We start from the raw sequence: 19,528 nt of genomic DNA, 5'->3' as shown, positions 1-19,528 counted from the left end.
ATATATTGTGTATAATTTTTATATCTAACATATAATTTATATATTTAATAATTTTTATATTTTTTATAATTTATAATTTATATATAATATGCATATTATATATAAAAACTTTGGTTATTATTCACAATAATCAAGATTTGGAAGCAACTTAAATGTCCATTAACAGACAAATAAAGAATATATGGTCCATACACACATACTATTCAGCTATAAAAAAGAATCACAGTCTGTCATTTGCAACAACGTGGAACTGAAGGTAATTATGTTCAGTGAAACAAGCCAGGCACAAAAAGACAAAGTTTGCATGTTCTCACTTACTTGTGGAAGCTAAAAATTAAAACAATTGAACTCATGGAGACAGACAGTAGAAGGATGGTTATCAGAGGCTGGGAAGGGTAGTTGGGGGATGGTGGGGGAGGGTTAATGGGTACAAAAAAATAGAATATGACCTAGCACTTGGCAGCACATCAGGGTGACTATAGTCAAAAATAATTTAAATAAACATTTTTAAGTAACTAAAAGAGCATAATTGGGTCATCTGTAACACAAAGCACAAATGCTTGAGGTGATGGATACCCCATTTACACTGATGTGGTCAGTATATGCACTGCATGCCTGTATCAAAATAGCTTCTGTAACCCATAAATATATACACCTACTGTGTACCCACAAAACTTCAAAACAAAAATTTTTCAAAAGATAAATACTTTTTTTGGAATATTACACATATTAATATTTAAACTTGACATATGCTGATGGGAATAAATGTTTTCACAAACCAAAGAAATTCAACTCAAACAACTTTGATTTACTGCTTTATACAGAAGAAAACAAGATTTTTAAAAATTATACTGTTATATATAGCACACCCGGACAGAAACAAGCCTTGTTAAGGCTAAATTATGTAATGAGTGTTGCTTATCTGGTATATTAGACTGTTCTTGCCTTGCTATAAAGAAATACCCAAGACTGGGTAATTTATAAGAAAAGAGGTTTAATTGGCTCACACTTTTGCAGGCTATACAGGAATCATAGTGGCATCTGCTTTCTGGGAGGCCTCAAGAAGCTTTCAATCACCGTGGAAGGCAAAGAGGTAGCAGGCACATCACATGGTGAAAGTAGGAGCAAGAGAGATCAAGCAGGGAGGTGCCACACACTTTTAAACAACTACATCTCACGAGAACTCACTATCACAGGGATATCATCAAGGGGATGGTGCTAAACCATTCATGAGAAATCTGCCCCCATGATCCAATCACCTCTCACAGACCCCAACCCCAACACTAAAGATTACATGTCAACATGAAATATGGGCAAGAACACACATCCAAACTCTATCATCTGGTTTTGCCCCATCTGAGCATCAGAATCTTAATAGCATCCATCCAGACACCAATATATAACAATATGTAGTGGCAGGGGGAGAAGTGCCAAAAAAAAAAAAAAAAAAAGAAAAATAAGAGATAAACAATACACCTCAATTTTGAATAGTACAGAAGAATAGTTTTAGGCAAAAATAAGAAAAAAAAAAATAAAGAGAGAGAGGCAGAAATTTAAGTGTAGAAATAAAACAATTTACAATAAGGAAAGGTATCAATAAGAAAGCAATGGGTAAAAAATGAATACAAATAAGAGATAAACAATACATCTAAATTTCAGATAAAGATAGAATTAAGAGTACAGTAAGATAGTTTGAGCCAAAAATGAGAAAGAAAAAAAAAAGAGGCAGAAATCAAAGTGTAGAAATAAAACAATTTATAATAAGCAAGGGTATCAATACAAAAGCAATGTTGGCAAGTTGCAAGAGGCAGAAGATGGAGATGAAAAGGAGAAGACTGAAAGTGTGTGTAAATTAGGAGTTAAGGATTAAAAAGTTGGGCCAAAAGGGCTAAAGGAAGGGAGGTTGAGGTGGAAATGCAGAAATGAAAGCTGGGTAGGGTAGGTGATAGTTGAAGAAAAAGGGGATGGGTGTTGAAGAGAACAAAATGAAGAATAAAACTCCATAACAGTTGATATGAAGTGAGCTGGGAGACCCTCAAATAGCCCAGAATAATGCAGGCATGGGATAATCACGCCTACAACACCCGGTCTGGACTGATTCTGGACTGTGAGCAAAGAAGTATCAATCAATATCTAGTAATTAAAGTAGACTGGTCACCCAAACAAAATCTCAAAAAATACACCGGTAGTAAAAACTGTACCTACTTCAGAAAACACTATTATAAATAATACTGCTCAAATCACAAGGTCAAGACTTCTCAAGAGGTCAGTTTGTGGCCAACGGGAACCAAACAGATTAGATGAAGTAGGTTCCAATACAGCAGAGTTCAGATGCACTGTAGGTAAAGAAGTGGGAGAAACGACAATGAAAGAAGTTGTGGTCAGAGGGAAAAAAAAAAAAATCTCAATTTCAAAACTAAGGCTCCAAGGAGGTAAGGAAACAAGAAAGTGAGCAGGTAAAGGGTTCATGTGATTTTATAATGGATCTGGAAGGCTTATAAGGTAGAATATTGTTATTAAGGAGACAAAAATACGAACAGGTTGATTAGTGACATTAAAAGCAATACTTTATTAGTTAAAACATAGGAGGTTCTAAAACCAATACACTGAGACATGGAAAATAATCTCTGTATTGATAATCTGTAATAGTTAAACAGTCACTGCACTTAAATTTAAGTGAAGATGATATACAGAAATTCAGTTTTATAATAAAAGATTAACTGAATGAGAATTTGTTTTATTAAGGGACTCTATTTGTATTAGTCGGTTCTCAGACTGCTATAAAGAAATACGTAAAACTGGGTAATTTATAAAGAAAAGAGGTTTAATTGGCTCATAGTTTTGCAGGTTGTACAGGAAGCATAGCGAAGCCTCAGGAAACTTCTGAGTTAATGCTGGAACGAGTTAAGATTTTGGGGGACTATTGGAAAGGTATGATTGGTTTTGAAATGTGAAAAGGACACGAGATTTGGGAGTGGTGAGGTGTGGAATGATATGGTTTGGCTCTGTGTCCCCACCCAAATCTCATCTCAAATTGTAATCTCCACATGTCAGAGGAGGGGACTAGTGAGAGGCTATTGGATTGTTGGGGCGGATTTCCCCCTTGCTGTTCCCTTGATAGTGAGCGAGTTTTCACGAGATGCGATGGTTTAAAGTGTGTGGCACATCCCCCCACCTCCTGCTCCGCCATATTAAGATGTGCTTGCTTCCCCTTCGCCCTCCACTGTGATTCTAAGTTTCTTGAGTCATACTCCTTACTAAGCCTGTGGAACTGTGAGTCAATTAAACCTCTTTTCTTTGTAAATTACCCAGTCTCAGGTAGTTATTTATAGCAGTGTGAGAGTGGACTAATACATGAAGGTTAACAACTGCTGGCTTTTAAGGGATGTATAAGCAGACTTCAGCATCCGGGTGAGCAGTTGAGCTGAAACCAGATAGAAGAGCAAGTGTGGTATTAGTCAAGTAGATCTAATAAGCAGCCTAATCCAAGGTATAGGCAGGTAGTTAGAAACTAGCATGTCTGTAAGAACCTGAATGATTCAAATAGAGATGTCTGGAATCAAGAAACATCAACAGACAAAGCCAAGGAGCTGTAACTTTTAGACATTCTCATTTGATGCTGTAGTAGGGGCAAAGAGGGAACCTAGTTGGAGTATTTCCCAATTGAGAAGTCAGTCAAGAGGGATAAATGTAATATGGAATATATGTACCTTAGAAATGTTCTGGAAGATTGTGTATATGTTATGTAACAGTTAATCTACTCATTTAATAATAGGTGATTTGCTATTTCGAAGAAATGCATTGTAAGTTATTTTTTAAATAGTGATATGATTTTGATTTGTGTCCCTGTCTAAATCTCATGTCTAGTTATAATCCCTAGTGTTGGAGGTAGGACCTGGTGGGAGGTGACTGGATCATGGGGGATTGCAAACTTAGGTGAAAACTCAAAACCAGAGCCACAAATTTGAGAATCACCATTAAAGAAACAGTATTTGGAAGTCTTAAGAATGAAGAAGCTCTGACAATAATGTGATCTTGGTTAAAACCAGGGGATTTTTCTTTCCTAAACTTTCATTATACCCAAATAGCTACATTGCCCAAGACAGGGGCTAGTACTTAAACCATGTTTAAGAAGCTAACAATGGCTGAACGCAGTGGCTCATGCCTGTAATCCCAGTGCTTTGGGAAGCCAAGGTAGGAGGACCACTTGAGCCCAAAAGCTGAAGACTGGGCAACAGGGGGAGACCCATCTCTACAAAAAAATTTAAAAATTAGCCAGGCATAATGGCGCATGCCTGTGGTCCCACCTACTCAGGAGGCTGAGGTGGCAGAATCGCTTGAGCCCAGGAGGTCGAGGCTGCAAGTAAGCCATGTCACACCACTGCACTACAGCCTGCGTGACAAAGTGAGACCTTATATATACAAAAAAAAAAAAAAAACAGCAGCAGCTAACAATCAACTAGAAATAGGAAGGAACTTCCTCAACCTAATAAAAACCGTCTATGAAAAACCAACAGCTACATCATACTTAATGATGAAAGATCACGAACAAGACAAGGATGTCTATTCTCACCACTTCTACTGAACATTGTACTGGAGGTTCTAGTCTAGGCAAGTAAGCAAGAAATAAAAAGCATCCAGACTGGAAAGAAAAAAGTAAAATTATCTCTAGTCACAGGAAATTATCTCTAGCCACTAAAAAATATTAGTGCTAATAAGAAAGTTCAACAAAGTTGTAGGATTCAAGAGCAATATATAAAATCACTTGTATTTCTATACATTACCAATAAACAATCTAAAAATAAGAAAATTCCATACACAACAGCATTTAAAAACCTTAGAAATTTAACAAAATCCAAAACTCGTACTCTTGAAACTGTAAGATATGACAAGATTAAAGAACCTTAATAATGGAAAGCGTCCCATGTTCACGGAAAGACTTATTATCAAGATGGCAATATTTCCCAAATTGATCTATTGATTCAATGCAGTATCTATTGAAATTGCAACTGTCTTTTTGGTAGACATTGACCCATGGATGCTAAAATATGGGAAGGCAAGTGACTCATAAAAGCCAAAATCTTGAAAAACAAAAACAAACTTGGAAGACTTGCACTTCCCAACTTCAAGCTTACTACTGAAGGAGTGAAGGGTTTGTCATCCCAAGATATAAGTCAGACTGGTACAGTGATTATTTTGAGTTGAAAACATTGGAGAAATTGTAGTTTCCTACAAAGACAGGGGAGCTAACCTGTCTCTTCCTGCACATGGCAAGACATAAAGATTCCTCTAGAAGGGGTACCCTCACCATACCAGGGAGAGAAAAATAACCCTTACTTCCAGAGACTTGGAATTGGAAGCTACAATGGACCTGAACAAATATTCTTAAGGGAGTCATCCTTATCTTCTACCTGTTTCACACCCCTCCCCAATATATCTCCTAGTTACTCCCCTAGAAAATTGCCTGCCCCAGCCAGATTTTCTTTGTTCTATCCTTTTTTTCTCGAATGTATCATTCTTTGTCTAAAAAGTATAAAAGCATCTTGCTTTGGTCACTTTTTCAGAATTCAATCGCTTGTGAAGATCACCATGTATATGGAAAACATGCTAAATTTGTATGTTTTTCTCTTGTTAATCTGCCTGGTGTCAATGTGGTTTCCAGACTCAGCTGAAAAGTCCAGTAAGAGGTTAAAGCGGGGTTGAAAGAGATCTCTGACTCTGTACACTACAAAGCTAGAGTTATCAAGACAGCATGGTACTGGCATAGGGACAGGCATATAGACCAATGGAATAGAACTGAGAGCCCAGAAATAAACTCTCGCATTTACAGTCAACTGATTCATGATACAGATGCCAAGACAATTCAATGGGGGAAAGATTAGTTTTTTCAACAAATGGCACTGGGACAACTGGGTATCTACATGCAATTAAAAATATATATATATATATATATATAGAAGTTGAAATCCTACCTCATAGCATATACAAAACAAATCAAAATGGATCACAGCCCTAAATGTAAGAGCTAAAACTTTTGCTTGTATTAGTTCCCTAGGGCTAACAAATGACCATAAATTTGGTAGCTTAAAAAACATAAATGTATTCTCTCACAGTTGTGGAGAGTACTAGTCTGAAATCAAGGTGACCTTCTGAACACTAAGGGAAAGTCCTTCCTTGCCTTTTCCAGCATCTATGCTCCTGGAGTTCACTGGCACTGAACTGCATGACTCCAACCTTTGCCTCCATCTTTACATGGCCTTTTCCCCTACTGTCTCTGTCTTCTCTTCTGTTGGGTTCAGGGGGCTTCTGGGCTGAACACACAGAGATTCCTGGACAATGGCATCCCCAGAGAGGGCATGGAAGCTTCTACTCTTTCTGCCATACTTCACCCTATGTATTTCTTCCACCTGTATCCTTTTGTAACATCCTTTAGAATAAATAAGCAAAAATAAGATTTTCCCTGAGTTCTGTGAACTGCTCCACCAAATTAATCAAACCCAAGGAGGGGGTCATCGGAACTCCAATTTATAGCCAGTCATCAGAAGCCCAAGTAAAACAACTTGGGGCTTGCAACTGGCATCTGAAGTGGAGGCAGTCTTGTGGGACTGCACTTGTGGATTTGACAATATCTACAGGTAGACAGTGTCAGAACTGAACTGAATGAGAGGACCATCTAGCTGGTGTACACTGGAGAATTTGCTGAAGAACTGGTTGCTTCCTTGGTATGTAGGGGAAAACTGAAATGTGACACATTTGCTCACAACAGCATTCTTAGTAGTCAGATTAAGGTAAGAGAAACTGGGTTTGTTTTTTTCCTATATCCTTATCACAAATAACTACTTCTCCAAAAAGGACACACAAATGGCCAATATGCACATGAAAAGATGCTCAACATCATTAGCCATCAAGACTACAGTAAGATACTACTTCATGGCTAGGTGCAGTGGCTCACACTGCAATCCTAGCACTTTGGGAGGCTGGGGAGGTGGAGGGCCGCACCTCACTTAAGCTCATAAGTTCAAGGCCAGCCTGGGCAACATGGCAAAAACCCATCTCTGCCAAAATAAAAAAATTAGCTGTGCATAGTGGCATGTACCTGTAGCCCCAGCTACTTGGGGGGCTGAGGCAGGAGGATAACTTGAGCCCAGGAGGTTGAAGCTGCACTGAGCCATGATCACGCCACTGCACTCCAACCTGAGTGACAAAGTGAGACCCTGTGTCAAAAAAATAAAATAAAATAAAAAGAGATACAACTTCAGACACACTAGGATGGCTATAATTTAAGACAGACAATAATGAGTAGTATTGAGGATGTGGAGAAACTGGAATGCTCATACACTGCTGGGAATGTAAAATGGTGCAGTCACTCTAGAAAACAGAACAGCAGTTCCTCAAAAGGCTAAATACAGTTACCATATTACCCAATGATTCCATTCCTATATCCCAGAGAAATGACAACTTATGTCTACATAAAATCTTGTACACAAATGTTTGTATCAGCATTATTCATAATAACCAAAAAATGTAAACACAAATGTCCATTAACTGATGAGTAGATAAAGAAAATGTGGTATATCCATACAATGGAATATTATTCAGCAATTAAAAATAAATGCCAATACTTGCTACAAAGTAGATGAACCCTGAAAACACACTAAATAAAAGAAGAAAAGTCTACAGAGGCAGAATAGTTGTTGTCAAGAAGCTGGCAAGAATGAGGTTTGGGGGTTGATACTTTAGGGGTAAGGGGTTTGTTTTTGTCATAAAATGTTCTAAAATTGATTTTGGTGGTACTTGCACAGCTTTGCGAATATATTAAAAAACACTGAATTGTACAATTTAAGTTTGCGTGTGAATTACATCTCAATAATGCTGGTTAAAATATAAAAAAGATCAAACTTTTTAATACGGAAATTGTTAAAGAGAAAAGGCTACCTCTCTATACTGATTTATGCTTCCTTATTATAAAACCTGTATTTCTTTAGTATTTTTGGTAACAGGAAATAAATGTAATGCTTCTCTGTACCCACTCTTATTCTAAGCTTCTGAAACAAGTATTTCTCTACTCAATTGCCTTTTTAAAGTATTTTAACTGTCTTGTGCTAGATGTTTTAATATTATCTTTGGCCTTAAATCCTGAGGAATAGAAAATACATACCTTTAAATTTATAAATAGATAAATCCAGATGAGTAAACCCTTACCAATAAGAATGTCAACTTAAATTAACTAGGCAAAAGTAGGCTTTTCACAAAAGTTAATAGGCGTAATAATTCTATCCAGACTCTACTATGTAAGCCAATCAGCATACACATAGAAGAATACTGGTAACTTTTTTTTAAATCGGTATCGCGTAAGGAGGGTGGATGAATCATTTAATAGTGTAACTAAGAATTGGGGATGAGGGATGGGAATGGAAATTAAACCTAAGATATTTAAAATATTAAACCATTTCAACTTTACACTGTATACAATATCCCAGTAACAGTTTAAAACATTACTGTTTTAAGTTAACTAGTAATTTCATTAATTTTGGCTTTAAATTTAAGGTATAACTTTGTGACTGATTTGATACGATGTGAACTGCCCATAGGATGCATTATTCAAAACAAAAGACCTAAGCCTGAACCTCCAGGTACCGGGTATTTTCCATGGGCATCTCACTCCAGCCCAGAATGGGTACATTCACTGAATATAAATTTTACATTAGACCAGAAAATTAAAAATGAAATAAGACAAAATGCTGAAAAACTTAATGCATCCCAAATCTAACTATTTGGGTTATCTGCTCTTTAACCACCATAATCAATGTTTTTGTTTCTTTTTTTCTTTTTTTTTTCGAGATGGAGTCTCGCTCTGTCGCCCAGGCTGGAGCCCAGTGGTGCGATCTAGGCTCACTGCATGCTCCGCCTCCCAGGTTCATGCCATTCTCCTGCCTCAGCCTCCCAAGTAGCTGGGACTACAGGCGCCCGCCATCACGCCTGGCTAATTTTTTGTGTTTTTAATAGAGATGGGGGTTTCATCGTGTTAGCCAGGATGGTCTCGATCTCCTGACATTGTGATCTGCCCACCTCGGCCTCCCAAAGTGCCGGGATTATAGGCGTGAGCCACCACGACCGGCCCCATAATCAATGTTTAATTGCATTTTCATAATTTGAATTTACCCTAGTGGAACTATGTAACCAAAAAAATTACCAATTATCATACAAATCCAAGACACTCTCAATTGTAGATACAAACAGGTCATTAATATAGCTATGAGAAATATTTTAAGATATACTCACTCTCATTCAAACTTTTGCTTAGTACTTAATGTTCTTGATCTGTACTAAAATATTTTATATATGTTCTGATTTACAGCAGTAGCTACCTAACTGGTCTTGTGTGTCCCTGTTTGTCTGCCTTTTGTAATCTATTCTTCCAAAACTTGTAATGGTTATCTAACTTTCAGTGATCACGGACCTCTCTGAGGATCTAATAAAGTTATGAATCCTTTTGAGTAAAATACATACCTGCACATTCTTGCCAAAACCTTCACACGCCCTATTTTAAGGCGGCCCAGCTCAAACGACCCATCACTTACCAATGAAGTCCAAACTTCTCAGCCTGGGATTCAAAGTACTTAATGTAGTCACTGTTAACTTAGCTAATTTATCTTCTATCTTTTCCAACTACACACCCCAGTCAAGACTATCTCCTCATTATCCCAACCATCCTTCCTAGCTTGCCTTCACAGTTCCCTCTTGTTGCTTCCACTGACAACTGCTTACTTTCAACAAATACTTCTGGTGAACCTAAAATACCTCCCCTGCCATGAGGGTTTCCCTCTACTTACAATCAGATTATCGGATCCTTTTGAATTCTGAAACATGTTATCTGTACCTCTTATGGAGCTCACCAGGTTCTATTTTGTATCGCAAAAGGTATCCAAAAAGTGAGGAAACACAGAACTTGTTTTTGAACTGTATGTTACACTTTCAAATAGTATGCTCTATATGTTTTCCTTCAGCCTCTATAAGCCTCTTCATGTGATGTAACTCACTTACCCTACATCTATGTGTGTTTTTTTCCTCTCTCTTCTAAGATCTGTAAGAGTAGAGACAGTACCTTCTTCACCCTTGTGTCCCGTCATCTACAGCACAAAACAGGAAGACACGCCAGGCGTGGTGGCTCATGCCTGTAATCCCAGCATTTTGGGAGGCTGAGGCAGGCGGATCATGAGGTCACGAGACTGAGACCATCCTGGCCAACACAGTGAAACCCGTATCTACCAAAAATACAAAAATTAGCTGGGTGTGGTGATGGGCGCCTGTAGTCCCAGCTACTAGGGAGGCTGAGGCAGAATTGCTTGAACCAGGGAGGCGGAGGTTGCAGTGAGCCAAGATTGCACCACTGCACTCCAGCCTGGTGACAGAGCGAGACTCTGTTTCAAAAACAACAACAACAACAACAAAAAAAACAAAACAAGAAGACACCTGCTACATACAGTACCTGAATATCTGGGCATCAGTGTTCTTCTTCAGGTATTTCACGCATTCTGTATACCCTATAATAAGATTTCCCAAGAACCATCATTTTTTTTGTGGTTTTTTTCCCTCAAAGATCAAACAATGCTCCACTCTTAGTGTGTACTTCATCAAATAAGAACTTATTAACTATCCAAAATAGTGGTTAAGTTACTCACATCCATCCAACACCTTTCTCACTGATATATGTCAACCCTGTTTAAAAAAACAAACAACAAAACCCCAACATCTTAAACATATCAATCCTCACCATAAACCCGTAAGGGAGCACACAAAGATGGCTCCTACACACAAATGATCCACATGTAAAAGCTATTACCCTTTAGTACTGCTGCAAACAAAGTTCATAAAACAAATTCCAAAAACAGAAATAAATACTATCCCAGATTACACATACGCATACTACGGAAGGCAGTGAGATAACCTGCATACAGGAACTTTTTTTAGGCTTCCTAAACATGATACAGAAGTTTATGACTAACAGATTCATGCTACAACATGGACGAACCTTAAAAATATGCTAAGTGAATGAGACACAAAAGGCCACATACTGTATGATTCCATTTATCTGAGATATCCAGAATAGGCACATTCAGAGACAGAAAGTAGATTAGTGGCTGCCAGGGCTGGGAGAAGGGGAAAATGGAGAGTAACAGCTAATGGGTATGGGGTTTCTTTTTGGCAATGATAAAAATATTCTGGAATTGGATGGCGATAATGGTCGCACCGTTTGGTGAATATACTAAAAACCACTCAACTGTACCCTTGATTAAGAGGGTGAACTTTATGACATGTAAGCTTTATTTCTATTTTTAAGGCGTGTTTTGAGCACGCTGGCTGTTTTATCTAGAAGAAAACTGTATTTAATGGGAATCTTATTTTGTAGTGTTGTTTTTTCAAACTGATCTAAACCAGCAGTTATAAACTGGCTCCTTACTAGTCCCTTTTTAAAACCAAAGCATTAATTGTTGTCAATAGTAGCTATCGACTTGTCAACGTTTACAAATACCTGTGGAGAGAGGTTTTGTCTAGCAATCTGGATTTCTGGCTTCCCCCCCCAAAAAAAAAAAAAAAAAAAAATGGAGTTATAAAAATGCTAGGCACACCAGCACTGCATCAATGGCTTGGAGCTAGGCAGCACTAACATACTTGTTCCTATTTGCCATGATGTCCACTACTCCCTATTGTCTTCTAAACACTGAAGCCCAATGTCAATTACCGTTTAGCTTACTGGCTGTGAGTCTGTGATCCCTAAACAATGACCTTCTACCCTTCTTATTAGGCTGTACTGATGGTAAATTAAAATGTAATAATGCATGGTTACATTTTAACAAACCAACTGCAAGAATAAAAACTGTAACACTGATATCTGTTAGAAAAAAACCCTGCAATTGTCACAAATTTATTCGAACTAAAGTGAAATTCAAGGAAAAAATGTGTCCATTCCTATAAACAGAAAACAAATTATTTTCGGTTTACAATTAAAAATCATTTTCATCTACTCATAGTCAGAAAAGTAATGCAGTAATAACTTCCTACCCCCATAATTAGGTGGTGGCACAAAATGAGAGAAAATTATCTTATTCAAATTGATCGGCTTTATAAGAACAAATTGTTTTACTTACTGATTTTATGTTTTAACCATCTAGAACCCTCCTGATGCTTAAATGCACAAAGAAAAACAACCCTTTTGCATTTGTAGCTTATATGTATTAAACTGTATTTTACAAAGCCAGAAGAAAACAAAATACGAGGTGAATAGCGAAATAGACCTAGAAAAGCACATTCTACTACTTCCTATGTCAAGTGTATATAAGGCTTTTGCGCTAAAAGCTATGGCAAGTACCATCCAGCTTTAGAAGTCTGTATGTCCTTATCTGTATCTTCTCCATTACTCCAAACAAAATAATCTAGCTGACCTGCTTTTCCTGTAGATGGGAAAGTATAAGAGTATTTGCTTTCCATTTCATTTTTACCATCATTTCCAATGGCTAATAAAACATCAACATATAAGATGACCTCTAAAAACAGCTATTCCCTTTAAATTAGGCAAAACCAAACTTATTTCTCAAAGTCTTCCAAAAGAGCGACCAGATGAGCCAATTACTTAGTAGTTTAGAGGTAAACCTCAATGTTCTTTCTCCCCAAACCATTAAGCTTACAGGTAACTTTTTTTATTTTTTGGGGGGACGGAGTCTCGCTCTGTCACCCAGGCTGGAGTGCAGTGGCACGACCTCTACTCACTGCAACCTCCGTCTCCTGGGTTCAATCGATTTTCCTGCTGCAGCCTCCAGAGTAGCTGGGATTACAGGTGTGCGCCACTACACCCGACTAATTTTTCTATTTTCAAGAGAAACGAGGTTTCACCATGTTGGCCAGGCTGGTCTTGAACTCCTGACCTCAAGTGATCCGCCCGCCTCGGCTTCCCAAAGTGTTGGGATTACAGGTGTGAGCCACCATGTCTGTCCACAAGTGGCATTTTAAAGCTCAATATTACCACTGAATATTAATGGATATACATAAGACTGGAATGGCATCACAATTTTCTCACAATTGCAATTCCAAAATAAAATCCAGTTGCACCTTTGCTTAACACAATCCTGTTTCTGTTAAAACCCGATGGTGAATCAAATATGAGGCTCTCCTAAAAGTTCACCAAATTTCTAATGCACACAGTAATCTAAATCACAACAACAACTTTTTCAAAAATGCAGGACTAGAAACAAAGGAAAACATCGATCAGTCATTATTTCAACCACTAACAATGGATGCACAAAGTGCAGTACTGGAAAACCCAGATCTCGAGTTTCACACTGTTAACAGTGTAAGATGCACGGCCTGTACTGGAATTAGCAGAAATGGTTTCTGCTATAACTGTGCTTTACCTGCTATTCTCTTAACACTGCTGTCCAGTAGAACTATCTGAAATGAGATAAATGTTCTATGTCTGTCCTATTCAATACAATAGCCAATAGCTACATGTGGCTACTGAGCACTTAAAATGTGGCTAGCAAAACTAAGGAACTTGGTTTAATTTTAATTAAATTGCTACATGTGGCTAGTGGCTGTCTTATAGGACAGAACAGTTGTATAATTTGAAATACAAGGTATAAACTGCATTGACTAAACTGTAGAGTTTTTCAAAGTATCGTACCCTGATGTTAACACCAGGCAAGACCATTCCGATACCAAATAATACATAAGGTCAGCGATCAGCCTAAACATAAAATAAAATTCACTTACGAAATGAGAATTCTTGATATTACTTAGATTCAGAATTGAAGGTGCAATATTTACTAAGTAATATAAAAAATACGTCTCAGGTTCTTCCCCAGTGTTTTTGCAAACGGGGTGCTCACTTTCAAAATAGTTTCCCAAAACATGCAAGTTATTTTCCCTTCAAATCTGTTCAACATCTTCCGTTCAGAAAAACAAATGGCAAAAATAAGTTCTCAACACTAGTAAGTGTGCTGTGACAAATCAATGTGTAAATGTCACACATTAATTTTCCTTTTCCTTAAAAGAGGGTAAAAATGTTTGGCAGCGTCCGGATCTTTCAAAAGCCTTATTACCCATCTTTCCAAACGTTTAGGTGTACCAATCATTCAGATACAGTTGCGATTTCGTTACTGGATACAAAGTAGTTTTTTAGTTCCAGAGAGTTACAAGTCTTTTTGGCACAGGTATTCTTTGACCAGCTCTTCCTAAGTCAAGAAAAGTAACAAGATGGTGCACAAAATGTCAAACGAAAACAAGTCTGGAAACTTGAATTGAGTAACTAGTGGCTAAGCGGAATCAATTGCCTTTAACCCGGAGAGAGAGTCCCTCGCACTACTCAGCCAAGCAAACAGAACAAGGTCGTGACCCTGGGTCACGGCCGCCAGCACAGCTCCCGCCCGGCAGCGGGAAGCCACCTGTTAGGCCCGAGCCTCACCTGGCAGGAAAGAGGAAGCGCTTGCCCGGCAGCTCGCCCGACGCGAGGGCGCTGAGCGTGAAACCCGCCCCTCTTGCTGCAGCTGCTAGACCCCCGGCGGCACGTGGGCTTCACCCCGGCCCCGGCGGCTCTGACAGGCGGGTCGCCCGCGGACCCCGGCCCGCCGCCTCGCGCCGGTCCCCGGGGCAGGACCCCCGTTTCCCTCGCAACCACCCCGCCGACCGGGCACCCAGGCGGCCCACCCCGCCGGTCCGCCCTGCTTCCTTTCCTTCCCGGACGGCGCGATCCCGCCCTGCAGCCCCTCACCTACCTGGTCGCGGAGTTTGAGGAACGCCATGGCGGTCGCCTCCGCGCCCACTCCAGCCTCCGCCGCCGCCGCCGCCCGGCCCACCGCTCCCGCCCTAGTAGCCTTGGCCGCTGCCCGGGACGAGCGGGTCGGCGGCCGACTGCGCTGAGAAGACCGCGGGCAGGGGGCGGCACCGCCTCCCCGGCCGCCCGCCGCCGCCGCCGCCGCCGCCGCCGAGAGGTGAGAAGCTCGGCCGGTCCCGCCTCCTCCTCTGAGGACTCCCCGCCCTCTTCCTTCCTTTCTTTCTCCTTCCCTCTGCTGCCTCCCCGAGCAGCCCTACCCGCCGCTGCCGCCGCCGCCTCCTCACGCCCCCTTCCCGAAATACCCTGGCAGCCCCCGCGGCCGCGCCGTTCCAGCCCGCGGCAGCGGCGGCATCCAAACTCCACAATATTACCACCACCGCCCGCCGCGATTGGCGGCCGCGCGGGGGAGAGGCCAGAGTAAGCCGAGCGCCCATTGGCCACGCCGCCGCGCTTGCTGGTGCCCCCCGCCTCCTGAGGAGGGAGGGGCGGGCGGAGGAAGCCGCAAGGGTGGGCGCGGAGCCGCGGCGCGGGCGGGGCGGGGGAGTCGGCAGGGGCGCGGGCCGGGGGAGGGCGGCCAGGTGTCCCGGCTCCCAGGCGCGCGCCTCAGGCGTGGTGGGCGGAGCCCGGGGCGGAGGTGGCGGCGGGAGGTGGGGAACGGCCCCGGACTCGCACGTGGAGGTGGAGCGCGGACGCCTCCCTCTGCCAGGGCAAGACTAAGGAGCTGGGTGAGGGACCGGAAGGGCTGGAAGGGGTGGGCACCTGGGGGCTGCGGCGAGTGGCGATGGGTGAGCTGGACTTGCACGTGGAGGAAGCGTGAGAATGCGCCCCTGGGTTTGGAGAGGGTGGGGAGCCAAGGAATGGGATGAGAGGTGGTCACGGAATGGGGGGCGCTGCTGTACTCCACGGGGGCTACAGACCGAGACCGGGTGAGGGGCGGGGGTGATGCTGGCACTCTGGACGGAAGGGCGTCGTCTTCGCAGCCGAACAGGTTGTGGACGCCCAATCCTTTTTCTACCCGCAGTCCCAATCTGAAGCTAAGCTATGTGGTTTTCCCTTGAAAGCTCCCCAGCCAGGCTTGCTGCCTCCACCCCCTTCTTTCGCATCTGAAGGATTTTGCCTCCCACTCGACAGAAATCAATTTTCTTAAACATAAAAAAAAAAAAAAAAAGATGGGCAGGATTTCTAATAAATAGCATCCTTGGATGGAGGAGAAGAGGAATGACTCCCTCACCCTGCCACACACACCCCCACGCCACCCCGCAGCTCTGAAACGGCTTTTCTTTCTTAGGCAGCCGCACGCTGTTGCCATTCCAGGCTCGTGTGGGAGAAGATTGTTGTGCGCCTGGGTCTGTCCTCCCGGGCGGCTCCAGCCTCTGGTTTATACAAGGTGCAGATGGTTAAAACACAAACGTGTGACGTCAGGCTCGGTTTTTAAAAGTCCCTTCTACCCCCTACATCAGTTGTGTCTCTTGGGATGGACTTTATTTAGAAAATCGATTCGAGCCTAATGGCAGCCTAGAGAAATGGAGATCTTCATCAGGACTATCAGATTATTGTAATGCTGCACTTACAACAAAAAACTTAGCTTTAGCCACGCAAAAAAAAAAAAAAAAAAAAAAAAAAATGAAAATAGAGTGCAAGATCAAAAACACACCTGGTTAACTGATAGTACGACTCTTCCAATTTTCTTTGACATATCCATGCCATGGTTCCATTGAAACAATTTCTTACCTAAAATTATGTCCCTCGTCGTGATATTTTCTACTTAAAATGGAGGAATTCTTATAACTGTGATCTAACCGTCATAATGAGGCTAAAAAGGAAATCAAACTGCTCTTGCTTTGCATTCTCTTCAGTAGCTCCTTTCCCCTTTATTTCAACTCCAGCAGATAAAATAGAGATAACATTTGTCACCCAACCCCTCCTTATCAGTTCATTGAGGATGAATGAGTTAATGTCGTGAAAGCATTTGAGTTCTCCAAAACAAAGGTGTTGTGATAATATTACTAGAGTACTTTGTGACTACAAATTAGCTTTGTGAATAATTACCCATGTGCCATATCCAATCGAGTTCTATCTTAGTCTAGGAGTGTTAGGATTTACCCTCATTTATGAGTAAGCCTGTTAAGCACTATGGATGTTGAGCCAGGAATTAATATATCCCTCCTCTTTCCTCCAAATAATCTCTTCTCTAGGTTAAAGTTCTAGAATTTAAAAACACAATGAGAACCTGATTAGGAACATGGCAAAGATGATTTTTTGGGAGAATGTAAGTGTTTGAGAGTATGAATTTATGGACTGAATATGCATTTTAATAGATTTTGTGATTGAAGCTAATGAAACTTAGAAGGGCTCTTTTGAAATTTTCTAATTAACAGTAATCAATGAAAATGTTTTATGATGCACCATCTGCGTTATAGTAGGTATGGAGCTCTCCTTATAGATGATGCTTCACACGTCGCTGGGTTCTCACCCTTCTGCACCATGAACACCGTTTAACTTCTCTTGTGTCTCAGTTTCAACATTCGTAAAAAACTAAGCTTAACATTTCCTGGTGTACTCATCTTACACCGTCAGATAAGATAATGATATTAAAGGCTGTGGAAAACTCTGAAGGACGATTACACTATATTATTATGACAGCAACTACAGGGTACTTCAAAAAGTTTGTGGGAAAAAGAAGGGTTAAAATTAAAGTGTAAACTTTATTTCTCAACATAAGATTTGTCAAGTTCAAGATGATAAGCAATGATACCAACCATTTAGTTCATCCTTAAAGAACTGAGGGTCCTGGGAATTTAATCATGTCCATGCAGTCTTTTTTATATTAATAATGTAATATTAATAACAGAAGAAAAATGCATGCCTTTTAAAGAATTGTTAAGATTAGGAAACAAAAATAAGTCAGAAGGAGCCAAATTAGGAGTATGAGGTGGATGCCTAACGGTTTTCCATCAAAATCCCAACAAAATTGCCCTTATTTGATGAGAGGAATGAGCAGGAGCAGCATTATGTTGGAGAAGGACTCTTTAGTGAAGCTTTGTCGAGCATTTTCCTGCTAAAGCTTTGTCTAACTTTCTCAAAAACACTTTCATAATAAGCAGATGTTATTGTTCATTGTCCTGCTATAAAGTCAAGCAAAATGTGTTGAACATCCCAAAAGACTGTTGCCATGACCTTTGTTCTTGACTGATCTGCTTTTGCTTTGGCTGGACCCTTCCACCTCTTGGTAGCCATTGCTTTGATTGTGCTTTGTCTTCAGGATCATAATGGTAGGGCCATGTTTCATCTGTTAAAATTATTTGAAGGAGTGTAGGAGTGTTTTAGGGTCTCGACCCTACTCATTTAAAATTTCTGTTGAAAGCCTTTCTCTTGCCTGAAACTGATCGGGGCCCAATGGTTTGGGTACCCATTTAGTTGAAAGTTTGGTGAACTTTAATTTTTCAGTCAGAATTATGTAAGCTGAACCAATTGAGATGTCTGTGGTGTTGGCTCTTCTTCAATTAGGGTACAAACAAGATATTTTCCTCACAAATTGATGTGGTCTGCCACTGTGGGCTTTATGTTTGACATTGTCTTGTCCCTTCTTCAAATTAGTTATCCATTTGTAAACTGCTTATTTTTTTGGGGGGGTGGGCATTGTCCCCAAAAACTATTCATAAAGCATCAGTGATTTCCCCATTCTTCCACCCAAGCTTCACCATTAATTTGATGTTTGTTCTTGCCTCAATTTGTTAACAGATTCATGTTGTTCTGATAGGGGCTCTTTTCAAACTGATGTCTTATCCTTCTTAGTGCTGCAAACTGTATCCTGTTCAGATACATTATAACAAGTTAATATTAAGTTTATGTTGGTGGAAAAAAATTGAAATCCAGCAAGACGCAGTGACTCATGGCTGTAATCCCAGCACTTTGGAAGGCCAAGACAGGTGGATCACTTGAGCCTGGGAGTTTGAGAACAGCCTGGCCAATGTGGCCAAAGCCTGTTTCTACTAAAAATACAAAAATTAGCCAGGTGTGGTGGCACATGCCTGTAATACCAATAATTTGGGTGGCTGAGGCACAAGAATCACTTGAGCCTGGAGGCAGAAGTTGCAGTGAGCCAAGATGGCATCACTGCACTCCAATCTGGGCAATGGAGCAAGACTCTGTCTCAAAAAGGGGAAAAAAGAAAAAAAAGGAATAATTAAAATCCATGCATATTTTTTCATAATACGCATTTTCCATGAACTTTTTGAACACCCCTTGTACGTTTTCATAGCTGCTGAAAAAAATAGGAAAAAAAGTCTATACAACCAGGTGCAGTAGCTCATGCCTGTGATTCCAGCACTTTGGGAGGCCAAGGTGGGCAGATAACTTGAGGCCAGGAGTTTTGAGACCAACCTGGCCAACATGGTGAAACCCTATCTCTACTAAAAATACAAAAATGAACTGGGTGTGGTGGCACATGCCTGTAATCCCAGCTACTCAGGAGCCTGAGGCACGAGAATTGCTTGAACCTGGGAGGCGGAGGCTGCAGTGAGCTGAGATCGTGCCACTGCACTCCAGCCTGTGTGACATATGAGACTCTGTCTCAAAAAACAAAAAACAAAACAAAACAAAAAAAACTGCAGTTGAGCCAAAACAAGGTTCATGTTCAAATTCTAATTTTTAAAAAATCTTCATTATAAGGCTATTCCTGCTTACAATGAACTATTTACA

General features: G+C 40.7%; 1 protein-coding gene across 5 annotated transcripts in view; it reads right to left on the bottom strand.

Moving 5' to 3' along the window:
• LOC105490410 (ankyrin repeat domain 28) overlaps window positions 1-15,194 on the bottom strand; it is a 190,659-nt gene extending 175,465 nt beyond the window's left edge. For 2 of the 5 annotated variants that reach the window (XM_011755990.3, XM_011755989.3), the window contains exon 1: window positions 14,769-15,194. Coding sequence is in view for 2 of the 5 variants with exons in the window: in XM_011755989.3 (XP_011754291.1) it covers window positions 14,769-14,795 (27 nt within the window). In the remaining 3 variants the exon portion in view is untranslated. The remainder of the gene's footprint in view (window positions 1-14,768) is intronic. The other 3 variants (XM_071090868.1, XM_071090867.1, XM_071090865.1) reach the window with 3 other exon arrangements.
• Window positions 15,195-19,528: the final 4,334 nt, after the last annotated feature.

This window comes from Macaca nemestrina, chromosome 2 (genome assembly GCF_043159975.1).
Source record: "Macaca nemestrina isolate mMacNem1 chromosome 2, mMacNem.hap1, whole genome shotgun sequence".
In the NCBI taxonomy this organism is placed as follows: domain Eukaryota; kingdom Metazoa; phylum Chordata; class Mammalia; order Primates; family Cercopithecidae; genus Macaca; species Macaca nemestrina.
Note: the sequence above shows the minus strand (reverse complement) of the source record. Positions and strands in the feature narration are given on the sequence as shown.